We start from the raw sequence: 21,920 nt of genomic DNA on the forward strand, positions 1-21,920 counted from the left end.
GAAATTGCTGAGAGTGAAGAATATCAGGAATGCGGTATTCAATGGAAAACGAAACTATATAGGCATATAGAAAGTGGTTAATGAAAACTAATGAAAGTGGTTAATGTTTTAATGTTAATGAAAGTGGTTAATGTTTTAACAGGGCTTCGCAAAATGAAATTCGGGTTAATGAAAATATTAGGGTGGAACAACGCGTAGTAAGAAACGAAAGTAGTGTAGTTAAGCTTTCGAAATTAAGTATTGAGAAGTTTTATAGTGATTGTAGCTCTTGGTTGGATTTCTGGAATTCCTACGAAGTAGCTATGCATAATAATAATTCCTTAAGTAAGGTTGAGAAGTTTTCGTATCTGAAAACATTTTTGGGAGGTACTGCCTTATCAGCAGTTTCGGGATTTTCGTTAACAAACGAAAATTATGATTCCTCAATCAAGTTGTTAAAAGAAAGATTCGGAAGGCTAGATTTGATTATAAGCTCGCACATGAATAAACTGTTGCTGATTGATTCCGTTAAGACATGTGCGAACGTTAAAGCATTGCGAAGAATGTATGATACGATTGAGATTCAAATTCGATCACTAAAGTCTTTAGGTGTTGCAGCAGGAACTTATAGTAGTTTACTTTGCCCGGTAATACTACAGAAAATTCCAGAAGAGCTAAATTTGTATTACAATAGACAACGCGAATCGCGTGAATCATTTGATATAGAGCACTTAGTTGAGTTTTTGAGAAAAGAGGTAGAAATAAGAGAAGCGTCTTTTTTATTATCAGATTCAAAAAACTTTAAGCAAAATGAAATTCCCTTTAGTAATAGAGGAACAAGTCAAAATTATCAGAAAAATTATGTAGACTCAAAACGAAACATTTCAAAAGCGTGCATTCCAACAGCAGCTGCTTTAGCAGCCGTAGCGAATGAAATGTGTAGTTTTTGTTTGGATAAATCTCACGAAACACACAAATGTCCTTTACCATTAACAGAAAAAAGAAATTCGTTAAAATCACAAGGGCGATGTTACATTTGTCTGAAACATAAACATACCTCAAAATTTTGCTGGAAAAAGGACCAGCTCTGCAAATTATGTAAAAAACATCCCAATTATTTAATATGCGATAAGGCTGAACAGACAAATAATGCAGCCGAATCAAATGGTAAAGAAACGGACAATAATTTATCTGCGGTACAGTCATTGCATTGCTTCAGAGGAAGTAAAAGGGAATCTGTAAACAAAACCCGAGAGCGTCGAAGTGTCGTCCCTGGTTTTACTACAAACATTCAGCGCTATAGTAAAAACAAATAAAAAGAGCGAAATCTTGAGGGTGTTAATACAAGGCGGGAGTAACAGAACGTTAATCAAAAGAAAAACTGCTGACTCATTAGGATTCAAGGCTACCAGATGTGAAACGTTTGAAATATATGGGTTTGGTAGCGAGCGTAAACCAACTCCGCATAGAAGCAGTGATAATTGATGCGATTACGCATGACCACAATGAAGTTCCTTCAAAGTGGGTCAGAAACATGGCTCTAAGTTAGGGAATAGAATTGGTCGACACTGGAAATACGAAGGAGATACACATGTTGATCGGCTCAGATTACATTTGGGAAATTTTATATGAAACAAACATAAGATTAGGGAAACGATTAGTTATTACGGACAGTTTGTTTGGGTTTGTAATCCAAGGTAAGGAAATGGGATCGGATAATCATGGAAATTATGATAAGACTTGTGTAAACCATATCTCTGTGAAGGAAGAAACAGATTTTGAAAGAGTTAGGAATTTGTGGGACTTGCAGTCTATAGGAATAAATCAGGAAAAGGAAATTGCGCGATCAGATGCAGATGTCATAGATATGTTTTAAGACGTTTGATAAGCTTAAATAATACAACTAGGTATGATCCGCATCTGTATTTTCGTTATAAAGAAATAATTAATGAGCAGTTAAGGGATGGTATTATTGAGCAAGTTGCATTTCATGGAGATTGTGATAGGAAAATTGGTTATTTTATGCCTCATCATGCTGTAGTACGCGAATCAAAAGGAAAGTACGAAAGGATTATGTATGATGCGTCGTCAAAAGTTAGAGATGGGCAGTCATTGAATGATTGTTTAGATAGTGGTCCCAACTTTAATCCAGATTTACTCAGGATTATTTTAAGATTTCGTTACCACCCAATTGTGTTTTGTGCTGATATTCAGAGAGCATTTTTAGAGATTGGCATAGCAGAGGAGGATCGAAAGTTTTTGCAGTTTTTATGGAGAAATGAGGGGGGAACCGAACTTGATTTCAATGGTCATGATATCAGAATTTTACGAATGACACGTGTTCCTTTTGGTGTGAAATGCAGTCCTTTTATTTTGACAGCAACTATACTACTTCATTTAAACAAATATGCAAAGTCACAGAGTGAAGCATGTTCTATTTTGAAAGAACTTTATGTTGATGACTTAGTAAGTGGGGCATCAACTGTTGAAGAAGCAGTATTCCTTGCAAGAGACTGTAAATTTATACTGAGTGAAGCAAACATGAATTTACGGCAGTGGTCTTCGAATTCAGCTATCCTTAATCAAATATGGAATGAAGCCCAAATGGAATGTCGGACGCCATCGAATCAAACAGATATACCATTAAAGGTATTAGGATTGATTTGGGACAATGATAAGGACACCTTGAAGATAGATCTGAATCAACTTACAAAATTTAAATATGTGACACCAACAAAACGTACAGTTCTAAGTGCATGTGGCATGTTGTTTGATCCATTAGGTTTAATTACACCATTCAGTGTTATAATTAAATTGATAGTGCAGAATCTTTGGGAAAAGGGCTTAAAATGGGATGAAAATATTCCAGCAGAATTGGAATCTATGTTCCAGGTGTGGTGGAATGAAGTATCCGAGCTTGAGAGGCTTGTCATACCTCGACCATATTTTGACGAGCTGAAGATTCAGCAGCTGGAAGTACATATATTCTCTGATGCAAGCCCAAAGGCATATGGTGCGGTCACATATTTCAAGATTAGATACCATGACAAATGTGCGACAAGTTTTATAATTTCAAAATGTCGTCTAGCTCCACTGAAGAATATGACTTTGCTGCGATTAGAACTACTAGGAAACAATTTACGCACGATTGTCTGACTATATACGATCCACGTTTTCTTCTCTGAAAGAAAGTGACATTTTCATGTGGACAGATTCTACAATAATTCTACATTGGATTAGAGGTGTTGCAAATGATAGGAAGCAATTTGTTCACAATAGAGTGTTGGAAATCAAAGAAAAGACAAATCCATCAAATTGGAATTTTTGGAACGGAAAGCTGAATCTTGCAGATAAACTTAAAGGGAATAAGATGGCATTTTATTGTCAAAAGAGCAGCTTGGTGGGGTGGATATTGGGAGAGAATGGTGAAGATGACAAAAGGTATTTTGAAAAAAGTACTAGGAAAGGCTTCAGTTTCCTTTGAAGAATTACAAACCATTTTGACAGAAATAGAATCTATTCTAAATTCTAGACCACTTACTTACGTTTACAATGATCCATCAGAGCCATTCCCTCTCACTCCCAGTCATTTCCTAACTGGAAAACGGTTAACATCTTTACCGCTCCAGGCTGGTCATGTTAAAGAACATATTACAAGTAACAAAAGGATTTTAATTAAAAGATATTTGTATCGGGAGAAAATTTTAAATGATTTTTGGAGACGATGGAAAAAAGAGTATCTTCTCCAATTAAAAGGTGTAAATTGTTTCAAACCTGTTAATGTAACCACTCATTTTAATATAAATGATGTAGTTTTGATAAGGGATGACAAACTACCTCGGTAGCTGTGGAAGTTGGGAAAGGTGATGGAATTACACACAGGCCGGGATAACAAGGTAAGAAGTATCACAGTGAAAACTTCTTCAGATTTAATAAAAAGGCCTATCCAAATGCTATATCATTTGGAACGAGATATGAATGATTGTTTTCAGAATTTTCAGGTATCTATTTAGTATTTCTTTAGTAACTGAAATTTGTTACTTGTGTTAGTTATTGTTTGATGATAATTGTTTTCTTTTCTATTTGCATTTAGCTTGTGGTAGTTAGTAAGGTAAAATGTAAAGTAGTAGCTAGTATGATGATAATGTCCTTTATATACAAAGTATTCATGCTATGTTCTATATTACAAGTTTTATAAAAGTATAAGATGTACTATTTTATTGTAAGATTTTGAATTTATGATAAATACCTTCGTCGCGGGCCGGAGGATGTTCCAACTAAAATTCCCAAAGGGATAAACTGAAGTTTGCTTTTGTTTTCAATAAATAATCAAAAGACAACTACTGTGAATTAAATGACTCAACACTTCAGAACGAAGATATCACAAAAACTGATGCATCACCAATAGGGTTAGGTGCGATACTTTCTCACAAACTTCCTGAAAGAACAGGAAGGCCAATTGCATATGGTTCAAGAACACTGACTGAAATGGAGAAAAAATATTCTCAAACCGATAAAGAAGCTTTGTCAATCATTTGGGAAATAATTATTTTTTCTGTACTTAAAAGGCAGGAAATTTACATTAATTACAGATCATAAACCTCTTGTTACTATTTTCGGCTCAAAGAAAGGCATGCCAGTTTTGGCAGCAACAAGACTCCTACATTATGCTTTGTCTTTACAGTCATTCCAATTCAATATTATTTACCATAAAACAAACGAGCATGGTAATGCTGACTTTCTATCACGATTGCCAACAAACTCAGAGCAACTGTCTGTTCAGGATGATGTAACTATTTTTCAATTACAGCAGATTGAAACTCTTCCAATCACGGCCAGAGATTTGGCCAAAGAAACTGAATTAGATGCTGAACTCTGTCCTCTGCTATGAATACTTCAAAGTGACAGTGAATTAAAAGGAAGGGAGATGGAGTACAGTCTTCAAGATGGCTGTATAATGTATGGTCAACGCGTTTGCATTCCAAAACGATACTGTGAGAATGTTCTGAAAAGTTGCACCACGAACACTAAGGGACTGTAAAGATGTAAGCAACTGCTAGATCTTATGTATTTTGGAATGGTATATATAAAGATATAGAAAATACTGCTTAAAATTGTTCTGAATGTGCAAAACATAAAATAGATCCTCCTAAGGTAAAAGTTCATCATTGGGAGTACCTGAGCTTTCCAATGGAACATATTCACATCGATTATGCAGGACCTATTTTTTAGCATATGTTTTTGATAATCATCGATACTCACTCAAAATGGCTAGAAGCCTATCCAATGAAATCAAGCTCGACTTTCAAAACAATAGAATGTTTACGGGACTTTTTTGCACAATTTGGATTACTAATATTGTTAGTGAGTGATAACGGGCCACAATTCACTTCACATGAGTTTAAGATATTTCTACAGAGTAACGGAATCAAACACAAAACTACAGCACTATTTAAACCATCTAGTAATGGACAGGCTGAATGGTAGGTGTTTACTGTAAAACAATCTTTAAGAACAATGTAAAATTATCTGGGAACTTGGAGGAAAAAACACAGTACATTTTTTATGCAATATAGAAAAGCTCTGAATTTAAATACTCTACAGAGCCTGCAATGCTAATGCTGAAGAAGGAAATTTGAACAAGAATATATTCATTTAGACCAGATCTCAAAAGGAGTGTAGAAGGCAGAGTTCAAAAAGGAACCTACAAGTTTGCAGACTGAGGATTTAGAGTAGGAAATAGAGTGGCAGTAAGGAATTATCTCCAAGGTGACAGACAATGGAGATTTGGAACCATCCAATCCAAGGATGGGCAGCTTCATTACATTATAAATGTAGATGGTTAGCTACGGCAACGACATGTTGATCAGATGCGTGATGGAGAGACATGCATCCGTTACAGATGAGAGGTTCATACGTCCACCTCCAGCTCTCATGATTTCCAAAGAACCTGATAAGAATGGAGTTCCAGAACCATCCAAAGATAACAGCCACCAAGCAGATGAGCCTGTGTCGTCCTCCGAGCCCAAGGTAGTACGAGATGTTTCATCCACTGGACCTGCTGCTGATACAACCAGGTTACCAAAGAAACCAGCAGTGCCACAACCTTTGCGTCTACTCAGCAGAATTTGACGTCCCCCAGATAGACTGCAGTTATGATAAAGGGAGGATGTGGTATATCGAGAACTATCGATATGATATATCATAATCGGACTTAAAGCTGGCAAAGCGCCAAGCATCGAAGCATGAGCAGTAATAAGAAAATGACTGGAATGCGAATAGCTGTAGTTATGAGTAGCTGTAGATATAAGTGTGCATGCAATTGATGATATATTTTGTATAAATAATAAAAGCAGCATGTAGTTTAAAAGAGTGTGTCTTGTGAAATAATTACCCACTAAAGGATACATGGTAGGTTTGTTGATTAAATTTGAAAGACAAACATTTTATGCTTTGCTGAATGGAAACCCCTTACTTTTAAATAGCTGAGTTTGTTAATAAAAATTTCATTAAGTTTGCACAAAACATAAAAAATAAATTTTCAAAAAAATTTAAATTCATGTTGCACAAGTTGGGAGTAGAGGACTAATAGTGTGTTCAAAATTTAATTATTCTAAAGTGCTGCTGTTTTTCCACAGTGTAAGGAATACACATACATACATGCATACAGATTCATTATCTAATAATATAAATTAGTCAATTATATTGTCATGATTAGTCTTGTGGCTTTCAAGCATGCCACCTAGCATGCAGCTGTTGCAGGGAATACAGTGTTCTATAAATAATAGCAAAAGGGTAAATGAAGAGTAGCAGTGGGAAGACAGAGTTCAGAAAATGGTAATGCCAACAATGCAAAAAGAAGTTTTTAAAAAAATTATTAGGAAAACAGTAACTGACATAAACGAAAAAAAAAAAAAAAAAAACTGTTTTAATGATATTGGAGTGGACAATCAATAAATAATAAGTGTCAACAGTAGAACAGGTATTTTGTGGATGTTTTGTCTTCTACCTTTAGGCTTTTGTAAATCTGGTTCTTCTTTCTTTTTAGGATCCAATAATAAGATATGAATGCAATTTAGGAACGGAGATTTCTATTATAATACCAACACATATACCTGCAGTACAATGCTAGCTTCACAGGAAAAGAATAAAATATTTAACAAAATAAATAAAACAACAAATAAATAAATAAAAACAATTCTAACAATGCTTAGAATTATGATGCCTTGATTATAATCTTTCTATATGAATTTAATTTCTTGTTTTATTATTATTAATCATTTTGCGCAATACATCACTTTGATTGCATCAAATTCAAGTAGGGAAAGAATCCCCCTTGATAACTCGAATTTTGATTTTTCAACTCTTTTATTTCCACAATTAAAACTTTTTATATAATCATAATTTATGGTTACAACAGTAAGACACACATGTTTTTCCTATGTGTGTTTATCTTAATAATTTAAAATTTCCTTTAAAATGGAAAATTGTGAATCTTTTTTTCCCCCCTTCCAGTTTCATATAACAATGAACAACACATTTGAAAATAGTAAAGAAAACTCTTATTTGCTTCTGTAATCAAAATGTAATCATTTAGAAATAGTTTTCATATTGAAGATGTTTTTAATACATACAAGAAGCATTAAAATGACTTCAAAAAAAGTAACAACCCTCCATAAATATGAAAGAAGTCTTCTTTTTTATTTATTTATTTATTTATTTTATTATTTTTTTTTTTTACATGCAGATACTTATGAAAACTTCTGGAGCTTAAGGACACAATCAACTTACTTAACATAACAACATGATATGAAATATTATATTCTGAAATGTCTTTAATATAATAAGATATTTTATTCAATCAATATTTTAAAATGCTCTGAAATGATAATCATTTGTAACACAAAGTAAATGACAGTGCTTTCCACTAAATTATAATTTATTACACTGAAGTTCAGCTACTTCAGTGATAATTTAATTATTAGAATAATAATTAACTACACTTGGTAATCAGAGGTTACAATTTAGAAGCATTAAAAAATAGCTCTCCTGCATGTTATTATAAATTTTAATGCTCAGATATGAAAAAATGAAGAAAATAAAACATGTTAAGAATAATGAACTTATTTTAATTGAAATATCCATTACAATTTTGTGTTTGATATAATGGATTACAGTTATTTACAACAGAACTATGGCATGTTCCTGGCATTAACCCTCTGAATGCAGGTTCTAAGAAGAATGCTTTCAATTCCCCTCCCCCTGAATGTATGAAGGGTTTTGGTTTGGTTTATTTAATTATGCCAAAGCACACTAGGGCTATCAGCCTAAGGGGAGGGATGCCTTTGTGGAGGACTTTCTAAGGAAAACTGGCTCGTATACACGTTACACATGGGGGAGACCCACAAAAACGCCCATGCAGCCAGCCCGTTCGTGGGATTCGAACCTCAGACCGAACTACCAGTGTTCAGTGACTTAACCGCTCGCCCGCTGGTGGGCTGAATGTATGCAGGGAACATTCTTATTGTATTGGAAGAAACTAGGATTTCACCTGCAAATAGTTTTGCAGAAAGAAAAGGTACGATTTTTTCCATGCTTTCATGAATTTTTTTCCACAGTCAGAGTGTTAAAAGATTTTCTTTTCTCATTAGAGGAAAAATATTACATATTATGTATTCAATCTTACATTTGTTATGTTAACTCCAGTTAACTTAGTCACAACATGAGGAACATTGGCAATTATGTCTAGTACTTCCCCAGTTAACCTGCTAGCTCCAACATCATTTTTTCCATCTGACACCATTACAACTCGATTACAATTTGACAAAGGTGCAGCAACTTCAGCAGCAATCTAATTGAGAAAAAAAATGATTAAATAACATGCTTAACACTTCATATTTAAACATCAGAAATTTTGATAACACAGAGTTAAAAAAAAAAGTGAATGAATACATTTGTTCTGATTTACAATCTTCTATTCAAAATAATTATTTTCATGACAAGAAATTTAAAGAATTTCTTTTAAATTAAAAAATACACAATGCACTCAATACATAAAAAAATGAAAAAGTTTCAAGTTATTAATCTTACTTCCACAAAACAGGAAGTATTTTAATAGTTTTTTTTACAATTTAAAGTTGAATTACATTCAGTTCAGCCCCTTTTAAACAAGATTAAAGTTTTAATAATTTAATTTATCCAAAGGAAAAAAAAAAGTTAGGTTGAAACAATGTCTTTTTGATTAACTTAAAATCAGAACTATTTTATTGTCATGATAATTCATATTTTGGTTACTTTAACACAGCTGTATTCTAATTTCAATTATTTTACTGTAATTCAAAGTGGAAAAGGAAACATTTATTATTAGACATATATTGCTTTTATCATCAGTATTACAGTTTTATTATCAATAATCCATTTTTGGTTTAAATTTATTTACTGCTTCCATATTAAATGTTGTTACTTATCCCTTGAACTAAGTGTAAAAACTGTTTACACTTAGTTCAAGGGATAACAGAATCCTTGAACTAAGTGTAAACAGTTCAAGGATTACATAAATCCTTGAACATAAGGATAAACATAACCTTATTATAATAATTATAATAAATTATTATAATTATGTTTATTATAATTATGGATAATTATAATAAACATAATGTGATTATGTTATTTAAGTCTGGAAATATACATATTATTCATAAGGGCCTAAAACAATACATTTTAAAAGGATTTAAAAATGATCTCCCCCACCCCACTCCACCCCCCCCAAAAAAAGGTTGTAATGCTGTTAAAAATGTTTTAAAATGCTGAATCATTTCTAACATGACTGAAGATAATTAGTACAGGTTAAAACATTTAATAAGGTTTCTTATGCAATATTAAACATTAGTAACAATTACCACATAAATGAAAGGAGCAGGTTTTTCACTAAGTTTATTACACACAATATATATCAGTTAATTACACACATTAATATTTTATATCAGCAATACATGTTCTAATAAGGCATTTTAAAGACATGAAGCAAAATGTAAATTTTCTTGAATCTGAACTCTAAAAGGCTCTTGAATCTATGGAGTCCTTCATATAAGAATAATGATAAAAAAGAGAGGGCAGTTAATATTTTTAATTAAAACAAAATTTGAAATCTACATTTAAGAATATAGTTTTAAAAAGTACATTTGTATTTATAAGATGAAGGAAGTATTAAAGGAAATTTAGTAAACAAAGTACCTCGTTAAAACTCTTGAAATTCGAGACTCATTTTCTGAATATCATTTGATAAAAAATATTTGAATTACAGCTCAGATTTTTATATTTTTCCAGAATTTTTTTAAATTCAAAACAATGGATGAGAGAGAATTATTTCAAGAATTAACACAAATAAACATTACACACAGAACAGTAAATTTTGTACTTCCTTGTTAAAGCAGCCAAATGGGCTAGTCCCCAAAATCAGAAGATTATTTGCCAGAGCTGGTAAGGTCTCAGATTTTTAATGTCCATTAAGTTTCATTTTCAGACTTTTGACAATGAATTTGTCCAAGTAATATCAGTCAATATTTTTAAGTTTAATATTTCCCCTTCTTTACAATGTTAAGTATTCTTAATTGATAATCAGTTGGAAAAGAAACAACATTTTTTTGTGCTATTTATAGCATGCAACATATTTGACTTTTCACTCTTGCTTTACATCACATGGTTGGTTTATTTAATTTCGGCAAAGAACTCAAGGACTATCAGCCTAAGGAAGGGATGACTTAAGGAAGAGGAATTTTTAACATTAGACCACATGATACTGTTCTTCTGTTACGTTTCCCCTTTTTAAAAAGTTTACGATGTTTAACCTTCTGTCAAGTGAAAAATAAACAGCAGTTTCTTTGCAAAGCCATTTGTTCTTTTGTATTCTTTTTTTACTTTTCCTCCCCCTCTGAAATGTTAACCATATTTAACTTGCAGTCAATTGAAAAAGAAGCAATGGTTTTCTCTGCAAGAGCACACAGTTATGCATATTGACAAAAAATGTATAAATGGCCACTAATTTATTGGAAGATAAAGTACTTTGGAGATGCAAGTGAGAACCTACAGGGAAATAAAAAAAAAAAAAAACTTATGCTGATAGTTTGTTTTATAGTTCTAGGATTCCTTTTCTAACTGCTGTGCATTTCATATACTGTTACGCTGAAGAATAACTTTAGTTCTTCAGCCCACCAATACATGAAGTTAGTGAGGTTTTAGATTAAGATTTCAAAGAGGGAGGAAAAGAGTGAAAACTCAAGTTTTTGAACTTGAATCTCTTCAAGATTTGTAGGATTTAAATTGTTCTATCCCACTTACTTTCTTACCACTATTGCTGCATAATTTAGAAGTAAAATTAGTGCTTTTTTATATTAATTCTAATGCAAGTATCAACTCATATAAATAATATATGAAGTTAAATTATCTCACTAAGCTTTACAAAACATAAAAATGTACAATTCCCCCCTTTAATATTTTCAAGTATAGATAAGTAAATTAAACCATATATTTAAGTCCAATGCATTATGCAAGATAACAAATTAATACAATTAAAAAAGTGACAAGGAAATCTTTCAAATATAATTAATTATATTCAGCATGTTTCTACTTTCTTTAATGGGGGGAAAAATAAAAGGGAAAAGAAAGAGAAAAAGAAAAAAGCTATTGATTCAAAAAAAAAAAAAAAAAAAAAAAAAAAAAAATTTATAAATTTTTAAATTATCCCTCTAAGCCAGAAATGGGCAAACAACAGCCTTCCTGAAGATTCTATCCAGCCTGTCACAAATTAAAAAAATTTATTACATTTACGAAATTATAATACAACATACATTATTATATGTTAATAGAGCTCACACCAAAACAAAAATGAGTGTCACATTATTGGCATGGAAAATGAGTTCATTTATAAGAGGTTTGTTATCACATTTCACTGACATTTAAAATGCTCATTTACAGTTCTGTTCAGTACCTTTCTATTGTGACACAAGTGCAGACATGTATAACGAGATTTACATCTCCCCTTGAAAATTTCTTGGAAAATGATATCAGTTGATAATCTTCCTAAATTAATACAAGTACTCTTTTTCTTTTTTCTATTTTTCTTCTTCCCTCCCACCAATGAACATGGAAATTTTAGTTTTACAATAAAGTTATCTTTACTAGTTCTAGTCAGTTATAAAATAATTAAGCATTCATGACCTTGAAAAAATTAAAATTTACAAAAGAGGCTAAATTTTTATTTGTTTCTTCAATAACTGTTTAAGTTGCCTTTTTTTTTTTTTTTTTTTTTTAACTAATACTTTCTTTTTAATTTTATAAATAGACACAATTTCTTGATTAGTTACAAAGTTCCATTGTTCAAGTCCTGTAATTGCTGTTCTAATTCCCACTGAATTGTTAATTGAAATTTTTTCGCTCCCAGGAACCTCCCTATCACTTCCTTCACTATTGGTAGCAATATTTTCTGGATTTAGAACCATACTAGATTTTGCCATCCATTTGTTGACTAATTGTTGGGACACTGTCATCGCTATGGAACACTTGTGTTATATCATTTTCATTTATAATCACTTCTCCACACTTCTTCTCTAATTCCATTAATTGGGAAATTTTGCATTTTGTTTGCCATACCCCAAAACATTTCAAATTTGTAGTTATTAACACAAAGCTTAGCTAGCATTTATTATATACTACTGGCAATGTATTATGAGATTTGCAACTAAAGACCTGTTGTTTCACTAATCTTTTGTCTTGCTTCTATCACGCAATGAGGAAGTTAAGCCCAAATTATATTAGTTTAGTTATTTATTATACCTACATCTATTTCTCACACATGATTAAGGCTTAATCGATTCTCGAATAAATAAATTCTTGCATATACTCAAGGCTTATCCAGGGGCAGCCCTTGACATTTTGTGGCTCGATACAGTCTCTGCTGGGCCTAAAATCTAATGCCAAACAGCTCCCCTAAATTCTAAAAATTTTGCTTTACAGTTCATGCCTTAAAATTTAAAGATTCTGCTGTCACTTAATTTGTTTGCTTGGTGATTCTCTAAACTCTAAAAATTGTGCCACTTAGTGTGACTGCACAAGCTCTGGTGCCCGCTCTGCACCTATATGAATAACAAATCAGTTACTCTTAATTCAAACAGCATTAAATGTAATTTTTTGGCTTAAGAATATCATTTACAAACTCTATTTTTTGCATATGGAAAGAAATTTAATCTGTTAAATTTCTCCTTATCAACGCATACCACTCTTCACAGCACAGGTGGCTGAAGTGTGTAATTATCATCGTGCATAATGTCAACATAAAAGTTTACCACACTGTTTGGTATTCAATTACTAACAGGTGCGGTTTTTTTTCTTCTTTTTTTTAAAAAAATGTTTTAGACATTTTGGCATGAATCATTCCTCAAGCTGCCATGTGTTGATAGCCATGCAGTGATGAAAGCAAAAAATACTAACCAATGATTCCCCAGTTTAGCATCAAGGATATAAGTTATTCAATAGGTGTAAAATCAGTGATGTTTTGATATAGATTATTTCAGTTTGAGATATATGACAGGGTAAAAAAGGACTACAGTGCTAAATTATTGATTACACAGATTTATGCAAATAAATGATCACGTTTCTTTAACATAAAGGTCTTTTATTCAGTACCAAAGAAACATTAAGTCAGGACGCCCCATATACTTCATTATTAAAAAATATCAAATGCACATGTGTGAAGCATTAAGCATATAAAATTTTTTTTTAAAAAAGTTGCTAGTGGTTCAGAGGTTTCAATGCTGGATGTCCAGGTTTCGGACTTTGCACTATATTACTGCATTACTGTTCCATAATGAAGAAAATAAATAAGACCGAAGTTAAAAATTGAAAAAAACTTTATCACTCTAATTTTATCAATGTTAAAATGGCACAAAATACTTGAACTATTAATTCATTTTGCATGCATATTTAATACACTGCTGGCCATTAAAATTGCAACACCATGAAGGAAAGCAAATAAAAAAAAAGAAAAAAAAGAAAAAAAGAAAAAAAAGATATTTATTGCTTGTAAACAATATGGCACGATAACAACATGATTACATTTGTAAGCATTTTGGAGGTTTACAGGTGTACGAAATTAGTAGAAACAGCTGCCACCCCTGGCAGTTAAAGTGGCCTTTACCCCATTAGGCATGGCATCAAACTGGGCTTAGATGAAAGAAATGGGCAACTCATTCCATGCTGCTTTAAGTCTATGCTACATTTCATCAACTGTATTTAGTTGAAGAGGAGTGGCAGGCCAGTCTCTCAGCAACCCATGACCAGACGTTTCCAATGGGTGACAGATTTAGAGACCGTGCAGGCCAGGACAGCAATCGAATACCCTGTGCATCGAGGAAGGTCAGAACACAATGGCAACATGTGGTCTTGCATTAGCATTGGAACATGCCGTTTGAAGGCCTCGAAGATAAGGCACAACCACCAGACGTAAGATGTCAGAAATGTACCCATCTGTGCTCAAATTACCATCGATCCAAACTAGAAACATGCATGTTGTGTACTCAATGCCTGCCCAAACCATCACACCAGATGCCAGGCCCCTATGCCAAAATCGAATGCAAGCAGGTGACGTGTAGTCTCCTCGGACACTCCAGACATGTATACGGCCATCAAAATACTGCATGCAGAACCGAGACTCATTTGAAAAGACGACATTGTGCCACTCCTGTACACAGCTGTGCATTGTATGCCAGTGGAAATATTATGTTACTAACTGCACGTAAACTATATTTGTTTTGTTTGTGTTATAATGAAGTGTTCGTCCTTTTAATGCATATGCTATATGAAATTGCCCACACCAAGTTCATGTTAAATATGTCTAGAACCCACCACATGATGGATACATGAGAGTGGTGTCAGTCAAGGAGGATATGTGTATATGCATGCATTAAGAACTGGATTATGAAAATTCTGGTGAAGTTTAATTGATTCACCAAAAAAGGTAAGAAGTATATTGTTCAATTTATTTTGCTGGAAATTAAATCTAAACATAACAAAATGGCTGAAGCCGAAGTCTCAAAATCTAAGAAAGAACAAAAAGTTATTCATTCAGCCATAACTAAAGTAACAGGTTCCACTGAATCTTTAATTGCTTTTTGTATTACTGAAGATATAGAAGAAATAATTAGAAATTTTAAAAGTAGTTTCTTTGAAAGAGTTAGATGAAACAATTAAAAATTTAACTGATATAAATGACACTGAAACCAAAATCGAAAGTGCCCTGGAATACAAAGAAAAGATTGCAAATTGGAATTTCGGAGGCACAAAATTATTAAAGGAGAAGAGAAGCGTCAACAATCACTAGTTTCTAATGGTTTCTTTCATGATAATAGTAATGTATCTATTATTTTTGGTGTTGTTAATAGAACTGTTAAATTTATGACCTGTCTGAAGTTCGAGTAAGGCTGCTAAATTCATTAGGAATTAAAACTGAATCATACAGAAGTTTACTTTATCCTTTATTAATGAAATATATTCCAAGGGATATAACATTTGATTTTGCTTGTCAGAAAGCAGATGAAGAAAATTTCATTGACGAAGACCTCATGAAATTTCTAAAATGGGAAACTGAATGTTGTGAATGAACTTCATTAAAGTTATCTTACTCCAAGAGTTATGAGAATTTTCCGGAAAAGCATTTTATCCCATCCAATTAAAAACAAAACTATTTCCACACTCGCAATTCTTTTAAAGCCAACCCCAGTAGTTATTGCCACATTTAAACAAAATTGTAGCTGCTTGAACTTTTTCTTGTTGATTTTGTGGAAGGGAAGATCCTGCTTCTGAAAAATGTGTTACTACACCAGAAGAAAGAAAAAATAGTTTGAGAGACTTTAATCGGTGTTTTCTTTGTTTCGAAAAGAACTGCAGAACATAAAATTTCCCTTCTCAATTAAAATCTTCAAAATATAATTCTAAGTATCACAACATATTGTTACATGAAGATAAGAAAAAGTTCAATGAGGAATAAATTAAAAATAATTATAATGGCCTAACTGCAAAGATTTCTTCTAAATATTTTAGAATGAATCAAGAAGATGGGGGATTACTTGATAACTTACCCACCGTTAAACTTATTTGTGATGCCAAATTAATTAATGCAGTAGCAGATACAGGCACTCAATTAACTATTGTTAAGGTTGATAGTGTATCAGAAAGATACCGTAAGCCACATGGAACTGTTATTCTCACATCAGCCTTCGGACAATCTTTAAAGGCTTTTCTCATTAACTTAGCTTTATTAAAGTATTCTGAAGACAGTAAACTTATGTTATCTATTTTTATAACATGTGCAATGGTTGATAAGTTATGTATTGATTTACTTTTGTTGTTAAGTGTTTTTAATGAATTAAATGGAAATGATAAACGAAAGTTTAAATTTTGAATGCAAAAATGTAAACATTACTAATGATAGCTTGGTTGAAATGCCTTTTTATGAAACTGAATATTTTGACAAAATATTTAAGCATGATAGGAAAAACCTTATTAATGGAAAATGTAATGAAACTGTTAAGAAAATAATAGAATGTTGTACTATGCTACATGAAAACACAAATAAGGATGATTCTAAAGGTAGTACGAAACAAGATCATTATGTTTCAGACTGAACAAACGAATGATCCATCTTTAAAAAACATGCTGGCAAGATGATAAGAAGGAAGTAATAATTTAATTGTTATTGATGACTCTTTGCATCATAAAGATCAGATTTTAGGAGAAAGAGTTAACCAGTTAGTTGTTCTTAAAGAAAGAAGGAAACAAATTTTGGACTCAGCTCATTCTAACTTATGGGCAGATCGCATGCAAACCAAGAAGACAGCCAAACAATTGAGATATTCCTTCTATTGGCCTGAAATCAAGAAAGGTATGAATGAATATTGTAACACTTGTACTTCTTGTCAAGCTAAAAAGCATCCTTTTATTAAAGTTCCCATTACGCCAGGGACGTATCTTAGCCCATTCAGGTTAATTAATATGGGTATCCTTGGACCTGTGGAACGAAGCTTTCTAGCTCATAAATATGTTCTGTGTACTGTTGACCAATGTACAAGATGGCCAGAAGCAGTGTCATTTAAGAATCTTAATTCAAAATCTACATGTGATATGTTGTTGCAGATCTTTACATGCATTGGAATCCCTCAGATTTTTGCATCAGATCAAGGAACTAACTTTACTGCTTCTTTGACTCAAGAGTTTTTGAAAAGGACTGGATCTTCACTAAGATTCTTGACTTCTTACCATCCAAGTTCAAATGGACTCAAAAAAGATTTAAGGTTGTGTTAAATGGAATGATATATCATACCATCAGAGAATATTCACAAGATTGGGAGAAACACCTACCATACTTACTTTGAGCCTACAGAGAAGTCCCTAATGCTACGACTGGTATTAGTCCATTCCAGATACTTTATGGAAGACATCCTAATGGTCTATTGTCTAGCTTGAAGACTTCACGGACTGATGAAACCCCTACTCCTCATGGACAACTAAGTAACTGATTACCTTAATGATTTGAAGTTAGAAACAGCTGCTGAATACATAGGACTTACAGCTGTTGGGAAGCAACAAGCTAAGGCATGCGGAAAGATCGTCATAAAGAATTTAAGGATGGTGACAAACTTGTAGTCTTAATCCCTGATAATAAAAACAAAATTTATGCCAGCTGGACTGAACCTGCTACAATCATCAAAAAGCACATTATATTTACATAGTGCAAATGCCTGACAATACTTCAAAGCAAAGATACAAGAGTTCAAGACTGCTGTGAATAATGTTGCTGTGATATATGATACAGATATTGATTTCGGAGAAGTTGAAAACATTCCAAGAACTGTTCCACTAAAAGCAGAAAAACACTATTCCTATGAAGAGCTTGATCTTACAGGTCTCAAATCCCATAGGCTAGGACAATATGCTTTTGTATTTTTTTTTTTTTTTTTTTTTTTTGTATATTTATGCTTTTGTATATTATTAAAAATGTCACCGGAACTTTTCAGAGGACTATGAACAAACTTCTTCCCAAATATAAAGACTATGCCGAGTCTTATATAGATGATGTGACTTAATGACAAATTTAAATTTTCCAGTGATTGAAATACTGGAAAATAATAAATTGAAGTGACCATTGCACATGTTTCAAATGTTAATGACTGAAAGTCAATAACATTTGAAATGTTATAAGCATTTTGACTATTTTATTAGACATTTTTTCAAGTCCTCAAATGCTAGACTTTTGAATTTTTCTATTGCTATGCATTATGATTAATACTAGCCATGGTATAGTAAAGTATATGTTTAATGTTAATGATTGATTTGTATTATTTTGTTTATATAATAACTAACATTATCATAGTTCATGTTAAAGATTTAGGATTAAGGAAAAGTTAATTGAATGGTATATCTTTTCATGAGTAACAGTATTGAATTTATGTTGAAATAATTTTAATTCATAATTGTAAGAACTGGTTAATTAAGCTAAAAAAAATTCATAAAGTTTTTTTTTTTTTTTTTTTAATTTTTTGTTTTGTTTGTTGTTTCATGAAATGTTTACATGTTGATTTGACAGGACATTGAAAGATGCATCAAATCTTTTAGAGGTGAGGAGTGATGATTTGATGAAAACCCCGCATGCTCACTTTAGACGAATGGCATACCCTCCTTGTTGTTGCCTCTCTCTCACGTGACAGAGTGTCAAGATTATAGAATAGAAGAGAATGTTACGATAATGGATGTTGTACGCTGTATGCCAGCAGAAATATTTTGTTACTATATGCAAACTATATTTGTTTTGTTCATTCTATAATAAAGTGTTTGTCCTATTAATACATATGTTGAAAATGCCCAAGTTTATGTCACATTCTTATTAAATAAAATATCGAGAATTCACCTCATGATGGATACATGACAGAAACATTAAATTTTCATTATGTTCTTTTAATTTAAACACTTTTTTCATTTTAAATATACACTGCTGTGTGGAACATACATGAAATACATTATTTATTACATTTTTGACAAACTTCAAAATTACTTAAAGCAGATAAAAAGAAGGGGTCTACAATTAAGGATAAAATCAAAACTAAGGAGAAGGGAAAATCAACACATATAATTTACATTTCAAAACAATATCCTGTTAAGATGCATAAGGGAGGGGGGGGAAACCAACACTTTCATAAAATATTTAGAATTCAAATAAAACAGATTTTTACTTTTGAACTAAAGAAACAAGAAGCTCCATATTGAACATCTTAAGTAAAAACAATACATAACTTTTCGAACAAATAACAAATTCTACTTCTAGTTATATCACAATACCTGAGGTAATATTTCTAAGACCATGTCCACCATTGCAGCATTTCTATACTCTTTGAATGCATCGGCCTTTTTAGCCATTTGTTCTGCTTCTGCCTTTGCTTTTGCTTCTATTGCAAAAGCTTCAGCTTCTCCTTTTAACTGTAAAAAAAAAAAAAATAAAAAAAAAAATAACAAAGGGATGCTTTACGATTTAAAAATTTTAGGCTAAAAAATTTCACTTTTTAAAATTAACAATCAACTTTAACATGAGCAAAAATTTTATGTATCAAAAAAGAAGTAACTTATAAAATTGTTCTAAATTAATTATTACAAGTGAATAATTTCAAACATTAAATATAAAAAATCTCAGGTAAATATCAAAACCATAACAAATCTAATACTTTAAATAATACAAATCTATTATGCTTTTTTGAATACACTAATTCAATGAATCATTCTACGGCAAGGATTCTGGATTTTAGGTGCAACAGGAATTATATAATGAGATACAAGATATATAGTATTCATTACAAATGAAAGATTTATTTAATACATAAAATATCTTAGTTTGCTAGTGAAATTTAAAATATTTGTAGTTGCGTTAAAAGGTAACTGATGCTCACAATCGAATTTGGGAGTAATCATTTTACCAATGTTTACTTATGTTCTCAAAAATACTGATCACTTTTAGAGATGGTTACCACAAGATGGTTCTCTGTACTTTCAGAGGTTTTGCTCACAGTGATGACATGATACAATATGATTTAGTACTATCAATTTCATTACTTTATTAGGTTTATGGTTTTTTGAGAACATTAGACACTGATAAGACTGTTTAACAAGTGTTTAGAAAACATTTTCAATTTATATTATTGCAATACAAATGAAGAAATCACACCCACAAAAAATAATATCACATTCTAAATAGGGGAAACACACACACACACACACAAAAAAAAAAAAAAAAAAAAAAAAAAAACCTCTGCCTCTCTCTTTCTAACAGCAAACACATTTCCTCCCTTTTAAAATTTTTAATATTGCTTTTAATTACAATTGTTTCATTATTTTTGATTTTTTAATATTTCATAAAGAATAGCCCAATACTAAAAGAAGATACAAATTTAATGGAAAAGAAGCCTCTGAGTAACATATAAAATGTTAAAGAGATATTCTGCAATTTCAGAATTATAAGACTACAAAACTTCTGCATTTAAACTGATAATAAATATTTACAATAAAATAATAAATGCAATATCATTCTGCATAAAATATAGTAATCACAAATAATAACTATAAATTAAAAATAGAGACTAAAATAAATTAGTTTATATTAGAATTAGAATTATCTGTTCAATAATGCAGTATCAATGATATTTTAATCTGTCAGTGATTATAACAATGCAGAGTCAAAGTATATTTCTCATTTTCAAGTTCCCACAAATTGTAACAGTTGTGCAAGAATTTCAATTAATCTCTTACTAGAATTCCCAGAGAATTACTTAGCTAATACATAAAAATATTATATGCTAATATTTTAATAAAACCAAGCCCATTCCTTGTAGCATTGCTTTATGTATTGAAACGAAACTGTACCAATTTCTCAAGATATTCATTCTTTACAAATATAGATATCTAATTTCAGATACATTTTTGAAATATAGTGGTTATACAGCTGTAAAAAGAACATTTATAACCATCTCAAAATTAGAAATTATTAATTGGGCAAAAGATATTTATTTGACTGGTAGAGTATTGTGCTCTATCTACATATGGTTTAGGCCACATATTTTGCATTTCGAAAAAACACATCAGAACGATTTGCATTTGAACTTGCTCCTCCCCCCCCCCCTCCCCAGCATAATGTTTATGCAAAATATTTAAAATATATAAAAACTCAGTAAAACTTACTCTAATTGCTTCTGCTTCAGCTTCAGCTTCCATTATAACTCGGTTTCTGAAATTAACACATATTAAATTTCAATGTAAACTGAAGATTTTTATATCTGTACAAGGTTACAGGCAGGAGATTTAACAAAACATGTTATTAGTTGAAGAAATAATCACAAATGCATATGTGTATTTCTCCAGATCTCTCACAAGTTTGTTAATTTTTTGTTATTTAATAGAATTTTACAGTTTATTTATTGACTAGAAGGTTAATAGTTTATAATAATTAAGATATCTGCAATGAAAAATTTTTTTATCAGTATCCCAGTAAAATGCATACGATTACCGTTTGACAGAATAAGATTTTTAAGAATTTTTACAATCCATTAAAGATACTGATCAATGATTCGGTAAATTAGATTTGGTATTAGAAATATTCAATGTTTCCTTTTATAATAAAAACTTGCAGATTTATGACACGTAAAAAAATTACTATTATGGAGGTATTAGATCTTATTAAACAAAATACATGTTTTCTTAAACTACAAAGTAAAAAAGAAATTGAGTCTCTGAAGGTGAGGAGGAGGATCTGAATATATTGTTATTAAAATGTACACAATTTCTTTCAAGTCTTTTTTCCACTTAAAAAACAGTTCTAACTTCCAATCTTCTTAACAAGAAAAAACTAACTA

General features: G+C 31.5%; 1 protein-coding gene across 2 annotated transcripts in view; it reads right to left on the minus strand.

Moving 5' to 3' along the window:
* Positions 1-21,920, minus strand: part of LOC118191208 (flotillin-1-like) — a 193,936-nt gene that overhangs the window by 118,598 nt on the left and 53,418 nt on the right. For both annotated transcript variants that reach the window (XM_085825734.1, XM_085825735.1), the window contains 3 exons: positions 21,250-21,295; positions 19,363-19,500; positions 8,666-8,830 (listed from right to left, as the gene is read on the minus strand). In XM_085825734.1, the coding sequence (XP_085681860.1) occupies positions 8,666-8,830; positions 19,363-19,500; positions 21,250-21,295 (349 nt within the window). The remainder of the gene's footprint in view (positions 1-8,665; positions 8,831-19,362; positions 19,501-21,249; positions 21,296-21,920) is intronic.

The sequence above is a fragment of the Stegodyphus dumicola genome, chromosome 10, assembly GCF_044657685.1.
Source record: "Stegodyphus dumicola isolate Sdum_Otavi_A_Nest chromosome 10, ASM4465768v1".
NCBI classification, from domain to species: domain Eukaryota; kingdom Metazoa; phylum Arthropoda; class Arachnida; order Araneae; family Eresidae; genus Stegodyphus; species Stegodyphus dumicola.